Consider the following 17,636-nt stretch of genomic DNA (forward strand, 5'->3'; position numbering starts at 1 on the left):
GCCTGTGTGCGTCGGCGGTCATCGATCGAGGCCCGGTCGTTGTCGTACGTGCTGGGCCACGAGCTCAGGTCGACCAAAGAGAGATTGATTAATCGGCAAGTCATCCACAGTGGAGAGAGGTCGATGCATCAGTCGTCGCATCGGACCCGCCAGCCGGCCCCCACGCGTTTCTGTCGTCCACGTACGGGACGCCGACGCGCGTCGTCGCTCCTCTCGAGGCCTCGGGTGGTTAGTTATCAGCTACTACCTCAGTACACGAGCCACGCACGTGCCCTAGATTAATTACAAATTTAACTATCAAAATATAAATTATATTTCATAAAAAATATATCATTAGATTCGTAATCAAATAAACTTTCTAATGGTGTGTCTTTTAAGTCATATAATTTATATTTTGACAGATAAATTCACGATTTTGGAACACATGCATGTCTCGGGACGGAGGAAGTAGCTGGCTAGCCCTTTTTCCTTTGCGTTTAAATGATGTTTACAAGGAATGAACATTCCCATTTCCTCTACTAGCCTAGGTAGTTTCAGAAACGATATGATGCTCGCGAGCTAGCCAACTAGCGTGGCATTGTATTTGTAGCTAGCTAGGCTGCTCGATTTACTTGCCTTTTAGCCTAGGGAGAGCGTCGTCGTGTTCGATTCCAGGATCGGAGTACCAGACGGCGGGACAAATTGATCGACCACCTCATCGATCGATTTAATTTCCTAGCTCATGCTAGATCTCACTTTTGCTTCCCATCGTATGACAACTGTAATTGCCAAGGCATATATTGGAGTACAAAACTATGTCTTACTGCTACTCATTTGGATGCTTTACAATTGGTTGATGGTGCACGAGATAAGTACTAAATTTTTGTCATGATTTTAGTTTGAATTTAAACTAAAACAACGATAAGAATTTAGAAAAAAAACGGAGGGAGTATGCATCAACGATGTCTATGTATTTTGAGAAATACCGATTCTGAAGACCTTCCGTGTGAAATTATTGGAATTTCAATGAACTCATTTATTTTATTAAATGGGGTCTCTTGAGACCATTTCTTTCAAAAATTAAAGGTAAAACCTTCCGCCTACATTTTCAGATGCACTCAACATATTTTTATTATTAAAAAGGATGCTAGAAATCAAGGCCAATCAAATCAATAAAAAGGAAATTTTGGTATCAAACTTCTTTAGTACAAAGATGGCATCACAACAACCATCCGTCAACGTGCCGCCATCCTGCATTGCGGCTAGAGCTGCAAGTTTGTGACCCTCAGGGTACCCATTGACTCTCCTTAGTTCAACCAAATGAACTGGTTTTTTCAAAAAGTTGTGTCATTTTAAAATTTTAGTTCATTTGATTGAACTAAGGAGGGTCAATGAGGACCCTGAGGGTCACAAACTTGCAGCTCTAATTGCGGCCCAAACCCCCTACCGGGGTGTACCGTCAAGTCGATAAGGTACTACAAAGCCACACATACGTCTTTGGAGACAACTACATGAGCACCATGCCGACGACCGTGTCATCTTCCCGTGAGATCCTCATTTATCCCCTATCCCCTCACCGCCGTCTGAGAAGGATACCAGGCTCATGTGGCCAACAATGAAGACGGTGGCAAGTTTTTTTTTTCTTTTGTCCAAGATTATTTTTGACACATCCATAATTTGGAGATGAGCAGCGAAATAATTTTAAAAATCGTACTTAAAATAACAAGCCAAAAGAGTTTACCCGTATAGATGCTTAATTAATTAATTATTAGGTTAGCTCAGCCCCCTTTTGTCAATTAATAAACTATTTTGTCACGAGCAGCAATAACTCGAAACAATATGAAACAGGGGGTGCGTAGAAAACATGTGATGTCAAATGATTGCAGCAATTATTTACTCGAAACTCTGTTTTTTAGAGAATTTGTTTCAACACTCAACCTTGTGCGTCGTGACCCGTACTCTTATTCATCCTCCACCACCTGGTCAAACGTCGTGCATGTTTTGTGTAAAATATTGCGCACTGACACCTCACTGATTATTAACTCATAAAATAGGAGTACTTTCAATCCACATAAAGTGTCAGAAGTTTAGTGTAAAGTTGTAATAACTTTGTACTAATTCTCAACACTTATGAGTTGGAGGGAGAAACACAGAAGAACTGATATTTTAGGCAACCTTGGTTTCTTCTCAAAATTTCTCTAGTCACAACTAATAAAGAACGTGCATGCATTTTCGTGCGGACATGTTACACTTTTTAGAGGGGAATTCGATCGACACATCCCTTTTTGAATGACTTTTGTGTGGAACAAGCATGCAGCTACAGAGCTACTCCGACTCGTATTTTCTCTTCCCAAATGAAATGAAACGGAACAGTACTAGTAACTGGCATGTGATTTCTGTGTTGACTTAGCTCAGACTTGCTTGAAGTCCTAGTCCACGTCAACTACAATGAAGCGGGTGGGTGTTATGTTGATATCTCGGATCTGGACCCATGCGCTCCTGCTTCTTTGTCCTGCGCATCCCTCTTTCTTCTTTTCTTGCCATCATTCAATCCTAGCCATTTACCATTCTCCGTAGCTACTAAGCTGCTGCTGGAGCCCACAACTTGACCACCACTTCAATTGAGAGCAAATGTGTTTTTACAGCTGTATTAAAGATAACATACGCAGACATATAGGGAAAAAGAGTGCTTGTTAGAATGAACTCCATTTTTTATTAAACAAGTTTGTAATACTCTCTTTTTTAATTGTCTTGACAGCAACGGTTAGAAAGGGCCAATCAACTTCTTGACCAGCTAGCCTCCAATCACTTCAGCTTCGATCCTATCCCTTGTTTGCATCGGTGCTGGACCGTGTGGCAATTCGTTTTTTAAAGAGTGGATTTTATTTTTGATCTTTAAGTTTACACTTTTTTTTGACAGGTTTAATCCTATTTAGTATTTAGCAAAACTTGTGCACTAATGACCCCATTTAAGTTTTTTGTCCTAATCCCCTCCGTCCTGACAAGTGGGACCTGCCTGAGTAGAAGACGCAAGAGAGGCAGAGCGAAAGAGAGCCCGTCGGGTCAGGTGTGTGGGGTTTGGGTTGGGCGGCACCAGGTCGAGTGGGGTTCGGAAGATGCCTGGGTTGGACAGGTTCGGTTCATCTCTGGCGTGCCAGGCCGGTTCATTCGGCCGGACCGAAACAAATGCAGCGATGCGGAGGAAGCGCACATGAGAAAATACCTGTCCGACGTGGAATGCCACGTAGGCCTGAAACGTGGGCCCCACCTGTAAGCCGGAGGGGATTAGGGCACAAAAATGAAATGGGATCAATAGTGGCAGAAGTCTAAAAAAATGTTAGGTTCAAGCATATATCTTGTTGATCATACTATGGAGTATAAAGGTGTTATCATGTTGTTTCTGTTTTAGTTTACATGCCACAATAGTTCTATTGACCAAAATAATACAGGACGTAGCCAAAATTACATTAATCATGAATGGATTAAGAGGAAGCGAGAAAGCTACTCCACTCTAGCCATATCGTAACCTAACACGTGGCGCAGATGCACGGTAGTAATACTGGTGATGTCAAGTCAAGAAAAGAAAATGGAAGCCACGCAAAAAAAGAAAAACTGCGCATGCGTGCATGAAAGGAAAACACAGAAATGATATCATTGCTAGCTACAAAACAGTCAAAACTAGGACTCGGCTTGACCGGTGCAATAATATATAAGGAGGACTTAAAAAGATATACAGTAGCAAATATAAGCAAAATTATCGTGAGAGGAGTCCAAGTGAAGATTATAGAGCAGGGACCCAAAGAAAGAATTAAAGCAAGGGAAGCACTAAGAGACAAACAAACAAGGCTGGCCACGATGAAAGGACGAGGTACGAATACGACGCCAACCAAAACCAGGCAAAACTCACCCAACTGTGTACGTGCATTATTGAGCTCTCTCGCTTAATCTAAGGATAAAATCACTGCTGGTGAATCAGCAGTAGGTACATATACACAGTTCAATTCACCGGTGGGAGATACTAATATATACGAAGTACACAGTATGGCTCATAAGGCACCATCCGGCCTTTTTTTCTTTCTTTTTGTAGAACGGCACTTTAGCACTCCGCGCGTGCAACCACTAAAAGTTACTTCTTCCGTTTTATAATTTTTGTCCCAAATTTGCTCAAAAATAAATATATTTATTTTTAAAAAGTGTTTAAATACACGTAAGATTTCGACGAGAACTATGAAACGAAACGGAAGTAGTAATAAACTTTGGAGGCCCTGCGAAAAACAAAAGCTTTGGAGGCACCTCCGCGGCTCCGAACCTGTAGACTGCATGTACAGTCCGGCCGGGACCATTACCATTTTTCTACTCATTAGACTATGATAGCCCCTTTTTAGCTACGGGTCTCTCTTGACAGTTCACACGCTCCCTTCTCCGATCCTCTCTCGCTCGTTCCAATCAATCTCCAAGAAACAAAACCTGCGCTAATCCAACACGGCAACAACCAACCACGGCACCCAGACGCCACAAGAAGCACAGCCAAACAACCATGCATACATGTGTTTCTCGCTCCACAGCCATAGGTTAATAAGCTTACTATACAAACCCCCAACCCCACCCCTCTCCATCTCTCTCCTCTATTCTATCTCTCTCTCTCTCTATGTAGCCAGTTGTCTGCTCTCGTCGCAGCAATTCGCACGCAGGATACCCCGGCCGGTTCTCCCTTGTTCTTGAATTCCAGGTCAAGAACTCAAGCTAGCTGCTGCCTGCGCGCGCTGAAGCACGTCGTCAAGGTTACTACTGCTGCCTGCCTCTGTCCTCTAATTTTATTGCTTAATTTGTCTGTCTGAATTTCTTGTGCTCCTCCATGTTCAATTTTCTCTGGCGACTTTGGTGATGGTTGATAAGTTCAAGTTTGTTCACTCCTAGCTTCTTCTTCCCTCTCTCTGTTTTTCCTCCTCTCTTTAATTGGGTTGCTCAGATGACTGATAAATTTTGGTCTGATGATATCCGGATCCAAAACTTCCGAGTCCCTTTCTACTGTGGTTATTGTCTAGCGTCTTAGGGATGAGTTATCTGAAAATCGATCATGTGGACTGCAATTTTATCATCATAGTTGCTGTCTACCATTTTTCTTCTTCTTCTCGACAAGCTTGTCCCTCATGTTTTTACGAAATTCATCCTATACTATACACGCTCTCGAAAACAAAAGAAATTCTTGGGACTAAATGTGAACCAGAGCCAAGTTCTCCAAAAAAAAATGCATCTAAAATTTGTTTTTGTCAATCCAGATCTGCTCCCTTGGCTGGTACACCTATGCTTCCTGTTGGCTACTAGTACAAGTACGGCTTAGCAATTAATCATCTGTTAAATGAAGTGGCCGAATTTCCCGGCGATACCCATGGATTTGGTGAGGATATTTATTGCCTGATTCTGGTATCTGGTGATGGCCTCCCTCTCTACATCCATCATGGAGAGCTTCCCCTAAACTCAATGGCGACACCCCCACCATACCATATTCTATGGAGAGCTCCATCACCTGCCTACCTTTTCGTCCATGATGTGCCACAGCCCCATAAGCGTTTCATTGAACGATTCAGATGCTACTTTTCCGACGTGCGACTTGTGCTGCTTCATTTATGCCATCTCATCACCCATCCCTGTTAATCAAGCTTTGCGTCTTCCACACAAACAAGTTGTTTTAATTTAGAATCCTTTTTCATACCAACCCTAACCTCATGCTTTCTTTCATTTCGATATAGTTTAGAATCCAAGCTTCTGTTAGGTTCCAAAAATTGCTAACCGCTAGCAGCGATTGTAGAGTCTTAACTGGTAAATTATACAGTCTTAAACTGGTAAATTAAGTACAGTCTTAAGTCTTAATTGGTAAATTGTAGGGTAACGGGCAGGGATACCTTTTTCTGTGCATGTTATTGTAGTGGACGTCTCAATCAGAGAGGAGGTGGCCGGTGGCCTCTCGCTGTCTCTGCACCCACGTCTGGTCTACCAAATGCCGCTGATGGTCATGCTTTGTAGGCTTTTATATACATAGCAGCACATTATACTTATGCATGCAATTTTCATTTTCTGGGGGTGGATTTAAGATGTGGGATTAGATTTTGGCTGACTGTGTGTGCACCAACAGATGTCATCGCCAGTGTTGCATTCCATCGAAAAAGGAACAGCACTAGATGAGTCAATGAATGACTGATTGCCCAAGTTGTGATGAATTAATACACCAATTATTACAAGTCATGGCTTGCAATGTTAAAAAGCCTAAATTGGAAGCTCAAATTTCATATATGCCACATGGTCTGAAAAACAACACTTTTTCTTCTTTATATAATTTCAGTTGTTGTCAACACTTTCTAGTCGACTTTTAGTACCTGATATATGGTTCAAACAAACCCTTGATTCCTGCTACCATTCGATTCCTTGGGAACAAAAAACTTTTGAGGATCACGAAGAATATTTCCTTTTCACATTTCGTGCCTGGCATCTTGAAACAAGCAACCGATTCCTACTACCAGTATTTGATTCTTTGGCACGTCACTGATTCCTGCTACCAATGTTTGATTCTTTGGAACTATTTTGGGCATCACCAATAAAATCTATTGCACTTTTAGTACCTGATATATGCTTCAAATATCCTATTGATTCCTTCTACCAATGTTTTATTCCTTTGGGAGTTGTGACGAAGTAAAACTTGTGGGCATCCGCAAGAATATTTCTGCAACCAACTTCCAACTGGCACAACTTTCTTCCTTATTTCCGTATACATTTTTCAAAACAGGTAGTTACAAGCTGCTGGCTTGTTACTGAAGTTTTTGCACTCACAGATTACTAAATACATATACTTGTTCCTATTTCAGATTAAGGCGAATCAGTTCGGAGGTGGCGACCCAACATGAGCAATCTTAAGCTCGGTGTTGAAGTTGTCAGTGCTCATGACCTCATCCCGAAAGAGCAGGGGACAGCCAATGCCTTTGTAGAGGTCGAATTCGATGACCAGAAGTTCCGCACAGCCATAAAAGACAGGGACATTAACCCTGTCTGGAACGAGCAGTTCTTCTTCAACATATCCGATCCTTCACGTCTTCAGGAGAAAGAGCTCGAGGCCTATGTGTACCATGCAAACCGTGTCAGCAATAACAAGACATGCCTCGGCAAGGTTCGCATCTCCGGTACATCGTTTGTCAGCCAATCTGATGCAGCACCCCTGCATTACCCTCTGGAGAAGCGCACAATCTTGTCACGTGCTCGTGGCGAGCTTGGTCTTAGAGTCTTCCTTACAGATGATCCGTCAGTGAGGGTGTCCGCTCCAGGTCAGGATTTTAATTTTGCAAGCACACCCACCACTGCCCAAGAGCAGGCAACTGTCAATTCTATTCCAAATCCTTTCCAAGAAACCAGGACAAATGAAGTGAGGCAATTCCAACACTTACCACGGGAACAGCAGCGACCAGCCCCGATGGCGGGGCAGCAATACTACGCTCAGGGACAGGGTTCATATGGAGATCAGCAGCAGAGAAACTACGCCGCTGCTGGGAACAAACCTGAAGCCCCTCAAGTAAGGATGTATTCTGCAGGTCCACAGCAGCCTGTAGACTTTCAGCTGAAGGAGACAAGCCCAACGCTTGGTGGTGGGCGTATTGTTCATGGTCGGGTGATGCCTGGTGAAAAGGCTGGGGCATATGACCTTGTGGAGAAGATGCACATCCTCTTTGTGCGTGTAGTCAAGGCCCGTGAGCTGCCCCACATGGACCTCACAGGGAGTCTTGACCCTTATGTTGAGGTGCACCTTGGGAACTACAAAATGAAAACAAAGTTCTTCGAGAAGAACCAGAGGCCTGAGTGGGATGAGGTGTTTGCATTCCCTAAGGAAGTAGTGCAGTCATCAACACTTGAAGTTGTTGTGAAGGATAAGGACATCCTTCGGGATGACTATGTCGGCCGAGTAATGCTTGACCTGAATGAGGTGCCTGTAAGGGTCCCTCCTGACAGTCCATTGGCGCCAGAGTGGTATCGCCTTATGGGCAAGGATGGGATGAGGGACAGAGGGGAGTTAATGCTCGCAGTATGGTATGGAACTCAAGCAGATGAATGCTTCCCAAGCGCCATTCATGCAGGATCAACACCAATTGATTCCCATTTCCACAACTATATCCGTGGTAAGGTCTACCCTGCACCAAGAATGTGGTATGTAAGGGTCAATGTAATTGAGGCACAGGATATATTCACAATGGAGCACCACCACATACCTAATGTGTTTGTAAAGGTGAGGATTGGTCACCAATTGCTGAAGACAAGGCAAGTTCGCTCACCAACCAAAAACTTCATGTGGAATGAGGAGATGATGTTTGTCGCAGCAGAGCCTTTTGAGGATGACTTGATCATACAAATAGAAGATCGTGTTGCACAGGACAAAGATGAGGTAATTGGTGAAGCTATCATACCTATCGCAAGGCTTCAAAAGAGGGCTGATCACAAGGCGATAGTACGCCCAGTGTGGTTTGATCTGAGGAGACCAGGACTGATTGACATGAACCAGCTAAAGGAAGACAAATTCTATGCAAAGATAAGCCTCCGGGTTTGCCTTGAAGGTGGTTATCATGTCCTTGATGAGTCAACACAGTATTGTAGCGATCTCCGACCAACAATGAAGCAGCTGTGGAAGCCACCAATCGGGTTGCTTGAAGTTGGCATTCTAAGTGCAAATGGTCTTACCCCAACAAAGACCAGGCAAGAAAGAGGGTCATGTGATCCATATTGTGTTGCCAAGTATGGTCATAAATGGGTGCGTACTCGCACAATAGTTGACAACTTGAACCCTCGATTCAATGAGCAGTATACATGGGATGTCTTTGACCATGGAACAGTACTCACCATTGGTCTGTTTGACAACTGCCACATTGGAGGAGACAACCACGACCACGGCCACGGCCACAGCCACAGCCACAGCCACAGCCACAGTTCCCCCAGCAGTATGGATAAACCCATTGGGAAAGTGCGAATCAGGATCTCAACCCTTGAGACTAGGCGGGTGTACACGCACACATATCCACTGCTTGTTCTCCACCCATCAGGAGTTAAGAAGATGGGTGAACTTCACCTTGCTATCAGGTTCTCAGTCACATCCCTGCTCAATGTGTTCCTTACATACTCACATCCACTCTTGCCCAAAATGCACTACTCCCAGCCATTGTCAATAGTCCAGCAGGAAATGCTACGTCACCAGGCTGTCCAGGTTGTTGCACAGCGCCTGGGGCGCATGGAGCCACCAGTTCGCAGGGAAGTTGTTGAGTACATGTCAGACGCCCGCTCTCACCTGTGGAGTATGCGACGAAGCAAAGCAAACTTTTTCCGTCTTATGCAAGTATTCTCTGGATTCATTGCTGCAGGGAAGTGGTTTGGTGATGTTTGCCAGTGGAAAAATCCAGTCACCACAGTCTTGGTTCATGTGCTCTTCATCATGCTCGTCTTCTATCCAGACCTCATCCTTCCGACAATCTTCCTGTACATGTTCTTGATTGGGTTGTGGAATTACCGGTTCCGGCCACGTGTTCCACCACATATGAACACGAGGATATCTTATGCTGATGTTGCCCATCCAGACGAGCTTGATGAGGAATTTGACACGTTCCCAACCTCAAAGAGCCCAGACCTGATTAGGATGAGGTATGACAGGCTCCGGCATGTTGCCGGGAGGATACAGACAGTTGTTGGTGACATCGCAACTCAGGGTGAGAGAATACAGTCACTGCTGAGCTGGAGGGACCCAAGAGCAACAGCTATGTTCCTATTATTTTGCCTGTTCACCGCAATTATTTTGTATATTACACCATTCCAAGTGATTGCACTCTGCCTTGGGTTCTTTTGGATGAGGCACCCACGGTTTCGCCACAAGGTGCCTGCAGCGCCGGTAAACTTCTTCAGGAGGCTACCTGCAAAGACAGATTCTTTGCTGTAAAGGACCTCAGAGATCAGCTACTAATGTTGTGTAATACACTTCTTTGTATCTATTTTCTGTTGTCAGTATATTGTTGTATTATAGCATCAGGTAAATTATCATAATATGTAATTGCTGTACCATGTGGAACAAAATAAGGCGAGTTCATCAGATAATTTTGTGGTCAAAAGTTAAGAGATTCATTCTTTAAGCTGTATAGTACAAGATGTTCATAAGATGTTTGTACAAAAAAAGAGAGTTTCTATGACCAACTAACCAAGTCAAGTTTGTCATGCTCAAGGTATAAGAGCATTACAAGGTAAGCATGAAACTGAGGTTCATGAGATCCTCCGCATGTGCATATTTTTCTATGTTGAACTGGATGAAAGTTTTATACACTTCTGCTAGCATACAAATTTTTAATCTCTGAGCATAAAAACTTTGCTGTATTATGAAGATGGGCATCAGAACCTTACTGTATCAAGAATCAAGATATGTTGTTTATCTTGCAGGTCGCAGCATGACTACAAACAATTAAATAAGAAATCATTCTTTGCACTTGTTTTGAATAAGCAGCTTTACTCTCCTGGGCCTGAAGAGCATAATGGACAACTGACATCAACATCAATAGTGAAGAGCTAATCTAAAAATAATTGATATTATACTGAACTCTTATCGTTATCAGTACAACCCCGTGACAAATTATCAGGCACATGAAGTCCTCCAAAGAGTGATAGAATGATTTGTTACCTTATTTCATATGATTTTCTATTAGAAGCACTAACGGAACATATGATATTTTTGACTCAACAAATTTACTGTACAGTCAGGGAAACTTTCGAGACAGCTGAAAACAAATGGACAATATTTCTCATTAACTTTGTTGAACACAGACATTCAAGATTTGTTCTATACAAAAAGAAGAACAAAATTTAGATAAAACAGATTTATCAATTCTTTACTATGGTTTGGAGCAAACAACAAATGACTCCACTTGGTACGACGGGGTCCTTATGCCCTTATACCACGGAGTAAAATTGTAAGTCTTACTGGTACACTATCAAGTTGCAAGATTTGAACATAGTACAAAGATAAGCACAAAGCAACATAGGTAATGGAAAACATCTGGAAGTGATAAGATGACTTCTTTGACACAATTTGCACAGATCACACTAAATTGTGTCCAAGAAAAAAGGACTGTTTCCAACATCACTTCATAACACATATAGTCTTCGAGTACTGATATACATAGACTTAACAATATGAGAATGGTTCAAATTGTTGGCAAGAAAACAGAATTGGGTATGATTGATAAGGCAGTGACAATGAAATATATCCAAGAGTGCGCACACAAAGATAAGGTAACATTTATAAAATAAAATATCTTTATTGCCCCTTTTCAGTCTTACAGAGAAAAATACCAACTTGTGTGGCCATAGGTTGAATGGCCCACTCTAGAAGCATAATTCAAGACATAGATCACAAGAAGGTAAATGATGGAAGATAAGAAAATTGTGATTTCTCAACAAACGCATACTGCCTTGTTCCCAAGTACACATAAGGAAGAGTAAATAAAGTCAAGATTTAGGCGAACTTCATCATGCTGTGGAAGGGAAAACTTCTCTTTTGCTGATACAAGCCACTTCAGATTTACAGTAGTTGGTTGCCTTGGAACTCAAAAATGTGACAGCTACTTGGTAAATAAATGTCGTCAAAAGTTCCTGCAGCACTGAACTATAAGTACATGGACACCATACGGAAAAAATAAATAATTGTAATGATGTCAAAGGTATATATACAAGGAGCATGCTGCCCTGAATTAAGGCGTATGATAAGTCAAACTCATGATGTCATAGATAAACACCATCATTTAACTATATTAATTTGTTAGCAAAGTACTAAAGACGTTCCATATTTTCCAAATGAGTTAATTAATGTCAACAAGGGGCCTATCATTAGAACTAGTGCCTCCATGCATCGTGAAAAATAAATTGCACAAAATCTCATAGCATTGGTAACAAAATAGTCGGTAGTTGTCCCTTTTTTTTTTTGGGACAATGTACTGAAGCACTTCCTGCACATCCGTGCATGTTAGAAAAAAATGCAGTAAGTGAGGTAAAAAAAGCATGTAAGTGGTAATTACCTTGTAGATGATACTGATAACAAACACTGACTACGGGATGTGGAGCAGTCGATCAACAGCCAAGTCTAGTGAATCAACATTCTTCCGCATAGTCTTTCTTTTCAGGAATTAAGACTTAACGTAATTCCAAAATGGGCAATGCTAAAACGCTATGAAACTAAAAAACACAAGCATATATTCATACTAAAATGACCTTTCACCAATTGAACAACACAGCTGCAGAGTTACATGTTATCAGCAACTAACAAAAGGATACAGTTGCATACTTAGGCTTTCCAAGCCTCTCATTTCCTCATTTAACCTGCAACATTTCACACCGGGTCACCACAAAACACAAGACACAAAATGAACTGACCAATGTCAACGCATAAAACAGTGCATGGTTTCCAGAAAGTAATACATCTGTTGCCTACAATGCCATATCTCCTCCAACTGCAACAATTACAGTGCTAAAAGGAAATCCAGAACCAAACGGGATTTCTAGTCAATATTGGTAGTATCGGGCAGTATATGATTTATCCTGAAGTTGCAATTTAGTGAAAAAAGAATATCTCTGAAATTAGTTACGGAGACCACTACAATGCAGGGTGTGTACATTCGCACTGCACTACCACACGTAGCACAGCCAAGTGAAAGATGAAGACACTAGTTCAAAGTGATCACCTGAGGCACGAATTGATGTACTTATTTCCTTTCGAAGACGCTTCAAGTGCTGCAAAAATGCAGTAGTAACAGAAAGTAAGAGTACGATTTTTTTTTCCTCTGCAACGATAAAATGAACAACAGAAAGTGCAGAAAAAAAAACTATGCAAATTCTACAGTCCAAATTACAGAATTATAAAAAAAGGGTGTGACCATTGAACGCAAACAGTCTACAATTTTAGACATTCAGATGCAGATGATACATACTCCAGAGAGCTTAGTAAAATTCTGAACATGCTCACCTGATTCTTGGAGGCGACCTACGACTTCGCTCAAGCAGTCCATGTTCTCCGCCGACGTCGATGTAACCTTCTCGTGTGTGGAAGCGGCAGAATTAGGCGCTGGGTGAACTGTAACAATCGGAGGAAAAAAATCCTGGTTGTGCTTAGAGTATGCATACGTTAGAGAGTGCGATGCGGAGGGAGGCGAAGAGGGAGGCGTAGCTCTCGGCGATAGCGGCGGCGTCTCGCTCCACCGCCAACATCGCCGCCGCCACCTCCCTCGCCCCAGGGGGAGGTGGGGCTGCCGCCGTGGGGGCAGTGGAGGGGGAGGAGGAGGAGCGGGCCGGCGAAGGATCCTCCTGAGAGGATTCCTCCTGCGCCGGCGGTGGGTTAGGGGAGGCGTCGGAGTCGGATTCCATCTAGTTCTCTTCTCCGGCTGGGTTTCTGCGCCGAGGGGAAGGAAGAGCAGGGGCCAGGGGGACACTTGGAACGTTTTTCCTTCGGCTCGGGTATTGCTAATCTTCAGAGTTCAGACCACTAAAGCTAGGTCGACCTTTTTTTCCCTGAAAAAAAAAGCTAGGCCGACATTTTGCCTGTCAGATTCATATCTTTTGTTTGTCACCGGTGTTTTTTTTAATGTTTTCTATGTTATTATTCGCCCCAAACAGTAAACACTAAAAATTCCAAATGTTTGTTCGGTGAAGAGAGGATTAGGCCATTCCCAATGCATTGTCCCTGAGGTGTTTTTTCTTAGCCCAAAATGCCAATAAACCACATCCACATATTAAGTTGGTATCTAAAGTATCAGTTATTTAATAGTTTTGTGAGAGAGAGAGTTAATGACTTTATGTTGGTTTGCGTGAAGAAACTGTCGTTAGCATAAGAGACAGTTTCATCATTAAAAAGGCAATATGTCAGCAAAATGCTTAAGATGACGTGCTAAGAGACTAGCATTGGGAGTGACCTTAGAAGAGATCATTCCTAGTTTTCCGCACAAAACATCACAACTTTTAATGGTAGAAGGGTTTGTTTAGACTTGACAATTAAAAACACCTCTCATACTAAACACTACTCCCTCCAATCTTAAATTATTGTCATTGTTTTATTATTTTAGTTCAACCACAACAAGAACTCAAGAATTTAGGATCAGAGTAAGTAGTATTTTAGGGAGAAGGTTTTTTTTTTTAGAAAACACCAAACCCCTTCAAATATCAAATCACTAGTGAATAAAAAATAACCAATGCCAAAGAAGGCCTTAGGGCGCTCATCTTCCCTCCCAAAAAGCAACCAAACACAAGAAAAGACCAACCATGTGCATGCCCTCTAAAAAGAAAAGCAACCATGGGCATGAGTTTGTGTAGGGCAACCAAACACAACAACCCCTAAATAGTAATGGAGATGAGCAAGCACTATCATGAATTTCGTCCATGTTGCCATCCATAAGAGCAATAGAATATTTTTCTCGAACACGCCGATCGACGTGTCATTTTCATTGAGAAGAAAGTGCATGAAACACAAGTACAAACAAAGGCAATAAAAACGAGCCCCAAAGAGGGCTCAAAGAAAAGAAGAAGGAACGAAAAAGGCCAAAGGTCACTATAAAGGAGCAGAACTATAGACAATGAGAAGATTTGTACAAATTGGTAATACTCAATAATGCTAAGTTCTGGATGATTACACATAGAGTAGTTCCTAAATGGTAAGACACTATATGTTTTGAAAAAAAAAAATCTATTGCACACGAAGGGTCGGTGACTGTGGGTAGTGTTAGTTGAGCATGTATATTTGGCTTATTAGAGAATGCCGTGGGGCTCAACCTAGTCCTGTGCATAGGAATGACTAGCTAAGTGTCGGTGTGCTGTTGATTAGTCCACCAGCTAAGTGTTTTACAAGTAAGGAATTTGTCTTCCTTTTTTACCTCCCCCCTATTAAGCGTTATTTTTTAAAAAAAAACTGATGCTAATTGTACACATGTAAGAATATGCTAATTGTGCCTCCCTTTGGTTAGGATTAAATGTGAATTTTGACTTTTGCCTAAATAATGTATTCCCTCCGTCCAACAAAAGATGTTTCAAGTTTGTCAAAATTTGAATGTATTTAGGCATGACTTAGTATATAGATGCATTCAAATAGTTGAAATTGTGTAACTAATAGTATGAAAATGTGTTTATGTGGTTAAATTTTGAAAAGTTGTGATTTTCTCACACGCAACTCCTAATTATAGAGGTTTATTGATATTCTACTCTTAGATTTACTTCAGATGATGTTGCATGCATGATTTGTTTTAGTACTCATACTTTTTTCTTTGGAAACAATAAAGAGAGAGAATATATTAAGGAAAAATGGACTATTTTTCCGAAAGAAAACCACGTTCCAGTCTCGCTCGCTAAAAAAAAGAACAAATTTGAGTTGTTCAGCTGCTTACGTTTACGTCAGCCCCAGCTAAAGAAACAAGAAACAAACGGTTTAGTTGTCATAGCGCCACCCGCGTAAACGGGACGCGCACGCCATCTGAATCCCGTTCGAACTCGGAGACGCGTTCCCAGCCGTCCGATGCCCATAAATCTTCCATCCTAGGGCAAGCCTACCCTCCTTCCGCCGCACATCTCTCTCATTTCGCCTTCTTCTCCTTCGCGGCCGATCCTCGCCCTGCTCTCCACGCGCGCGCACGGATCCCCGCCTCTGAATCGCGCTCTGCTCTCCAATCCCGATTCGCGCTTTGCGATCTCCGATCATGTCGACATCGTCCCGCAAGCGCCCGGCGGCGGATCAAGAACCGCGCGTCGACGGCGGCAAGAAGCGGCCTCGGTACGCTTTCGGGAGCATCTACGACTACGAGAAGCTCGAATCCCTCGGGGAGGGCACCTACGGCGAAGTGATCATGGCGCGCCACCGCCGCACCAGCAAGAAAGTCGCCGTGAAGTGGGTCCGCGGCGGCGGGGATGGCGGCCACGGCCCGCCGGACTTCCGCGCGCTAACCCGCGAGGCCGGATGCCAAGCCGCGTGCCGCGGCCACCCGTCGATCGTGGAGATCCTGGAGGTGGTTGGGGACGCCAAGACTGGAGATATGTTCATCGTCATGGAGCTCGTTGCCGGCGGCCAAAGCCTGCGCGAGCAAATCTACAGGCCCTTGTCCGAGGATGTGACCCGCGTGAAGATGCGCCAGCTCATCGATGCCGCCAAGAAGATGCACGGAGCCGGAATCATCCATCGGGATATCAAGCCGGAGAACGTCCTCGTGGGGATTTTCGGCGGGCTCAAAGTTTGCGATTTTGGTGCGGCGACGAGGCAGAAGCCGGCCGGGGTGCCGTACGAGGATTGCCGCGTCGGCACGATGATCTACACCTCGCCTGAGCAGCTCTCTGGCAACCGGAACTACGGCTCTGCCGTGGACATGTGGGCTCTTGGGTGCATAATGGCGGAGCTCCTGGGTGGCGAGACCCTGTTCGAGGCGGAGACAGAGAAAGACATGCTCGCCGAGATGTCCAAGCTTGGAGAGCAGATCAGAACCACGGGGAAGCTGGATTTGGAGTGGTTTGCGGAGCTTTCGGAGGCTGGGCGTGAGATCCTGATGGGCCTGCTTGCCTTCTGTCCGGAGGAGAGGCTCACCGCGGCAGAAGCGCTGGAGCACCGGTGGTTCAGCAAGTCCTCTGCTTTCGCCTGAGCAGAGTGCCCTGGCGCTGTCAATTTGTTCAGTTAGATCATCACTCCAGCTTGGTTTAGATGATACTCTACTTGATAGGTGTAGTCCTCGATGGCTCTGATTACTGCATTGCATTGCAGTGCCCTCATCGAGTTTAATCTTATTCTTTGATGTAGATTTATGTAAGCTTAGTTCTACTTGATACTTGATACGATAGGAACCAACATTCCTCGTCATGTAATTCTTTGAACAATCAGTGTAGCCTGGAAATTAATTGGAAAGATGATTTTGTTGAATGCAGTTCAATGTCTACTTGTTTTTTATGAACAATGTCCATTTATTTGCTTTATCAATTTGAGCAGGGACCGATTTTGTTTGTTGGAGCTTAGTTAACTCTTTGATTTTGGAGAAACGGCACCATGGAAGCCACATCAAGCAGGAATTCCAAGGGAACATCATAATAAATAGTATTAAGTGGAGAGTAAAAAATAGAGATAATTGTGCTACTTCAATCTTGTCCTTCTCTGAATTCTGCCATCCTGAGGCGCATATCCTGCTTTCTTGATGCATTGATTAAACAGGGATTAGCCTACTATGTAAAACGGACAAGAAAGGGTTGCTGTAAGTTGCAGTTGGAAAACAATGTTGTTTCAGTACTTGCCTTTCTGTCTGCGAAGAATGTTGTTTGTTTGGAGAACAGTAAACAGTTTACAGACTTAATGACCACTTTTGTTGTTCACACCGTTTTTTTCAATATTCGATCAGGTCTTGAGATCAGACTCCAGTATTTTTACTGCAGGTTTCTTCTGGTCTTTAGTTAACTTTCAGCCTGAGCATTTCCAATCTTGAAACGCCTCTGTTCGTAGTGTTGCTCACTCGAGTTCTCATCCGAGAGCTTCAGTTTGAATCCTTGCCAAAAAAAAAACGCTATACTGTTATGCTGTAATGATGTAAGATGTGAATTGTTGAAGGAACATTCTGGACAAAATAAAGGCTGTTTTTTTAGGTAAA

The 17,636-nt window shown here is 43.2% G+C and overlaps 3 protein-coding genes across 3 annotated transcripts; 2 read left to right on the plus strand and 1 right to left on the minus strand.

The window, feature by feature from the left end:
- Positions 1–4,421: 4,421 nt before the first annotated feature.
- LOC100824776 (FT-interacting protein 1) lies at positions 4,422–10,135 on the plus strand. The gene is made up of 2 exons (XM_003563068.4): positions 4,422–4,760; positions 6,840–10,135. Exon 2 carries the CDS (start codon positions 6,875–6,877, stop codon positions 9,935–9,937), a length of 3,063 nt encoding a protein of 1,020 aa, XP_003563116.1. The 5' UTR covers positions 4,422–4,760; positions 6,840–6,874; the 3' UTR covers positions 9,938–10,135.
- A 1,143-nt stretch (positions 10,136–11,278) lies between these two features.
- On the minus strand, positions 11,279–13,507 carry LOC100832287. Its single transcript, XM_010240045.3, has 6 exons — positions 13,162–13,507; positions 13,004–13,070; positions 12,723–12,771; positions 12,316–12,360; positions 12,060–12,156; positions 11,279–11,637 (listed from the first exon to the last, which is right to left on the minus strand). The coding sequence occupies exons 1-5, from the start codon at positions 13,399–13,401 to the stop codon at positions 12,090–12,092; spliced, it is 468 nt and encodes a 155-aa protein (XP_010238347.1). The 5' UTR covers positions 13,402–13,507; the 3' UTR covers positions 11,279–11,637; positions 12,060–12,089.
- A 2,076-nt stretch (positions 13,508–15,583) lies between these two features.
- LOC100832599 (putative cyclin-dependent kinase F-2) lies at positions 15,584–16,925 on the plus strand. Its single transcript, XM_003560161.4, has one exon. The coding sequence runs from the start codon at positions 15,717–15,719 to the stop codon at positions 16,644–16,646; it is 930 nt and encodes a 309-aa protein (XP_003560209.1). The 5' UTR covers positions 15,584–15,716; the 3' UTR covers positions 16,647–16,925.
- The last annotated feature ends 711 nt before the right edge of the window (positions 16,926–17,636 follow it).

The sequence above is a fragment of the Brachypodium distachyon genome, chromosome 1 (genome assembly GCF_000005505.3).
Source record: "Brachypodium distachyon strain Bd21 chromosome 1, Brachypodium_distachyon_v3.0, whole genome shotgun sequence".
In the NCBI taxonomy this organism is placed as follows: domain Eukaryota; kingdom Viridiplantae; phylum Streptophyta; class Magnoliopsida; order Poales; family Poaceae; genus Brachypodium; species Brachypodium distachyon.

Excerpts from the sequence above, each read along its gene's own strand:
- LOC100832599 (XM_003560161.4), top strand. The coding sequence starts at position 15,717 with ATGTCGACATCGTCCCGCAAGCGCCCGGCGGCGGATCAAGAACCGCGC.
- LOC100832287 (XM_010240045.3), bottom strand. The coding sequence starts at position 13,401 with ATGGAATCCGACTCCGACGCCTCCCCTAACCCACCGCCGGCGCAGGAG. Across the intron at positions 12,772-13,003 it reads AGGTCGCCTCCAAGAATCAG|CACTTGAAGCGTCTTCGAAA; the intron begins GTGAGCATGTTC and ends GCATTTTTGCAG. Across the intron at positions 12,157-12,315 it reads GAAAGCCTAAGTATGCAACT|AAAGACTATGCGGAAGAATG; the intron begins GTATCCTTTTGT and ends ATTCCTGAAAAG.
- LOC100824776 (XM_003563068.4), top strand. The coding sequence starts at position 6,875 with ATGAGCAATCTTAAGCTCGGTGTTGAAGTTGTCAGTGCTCATGACCTC.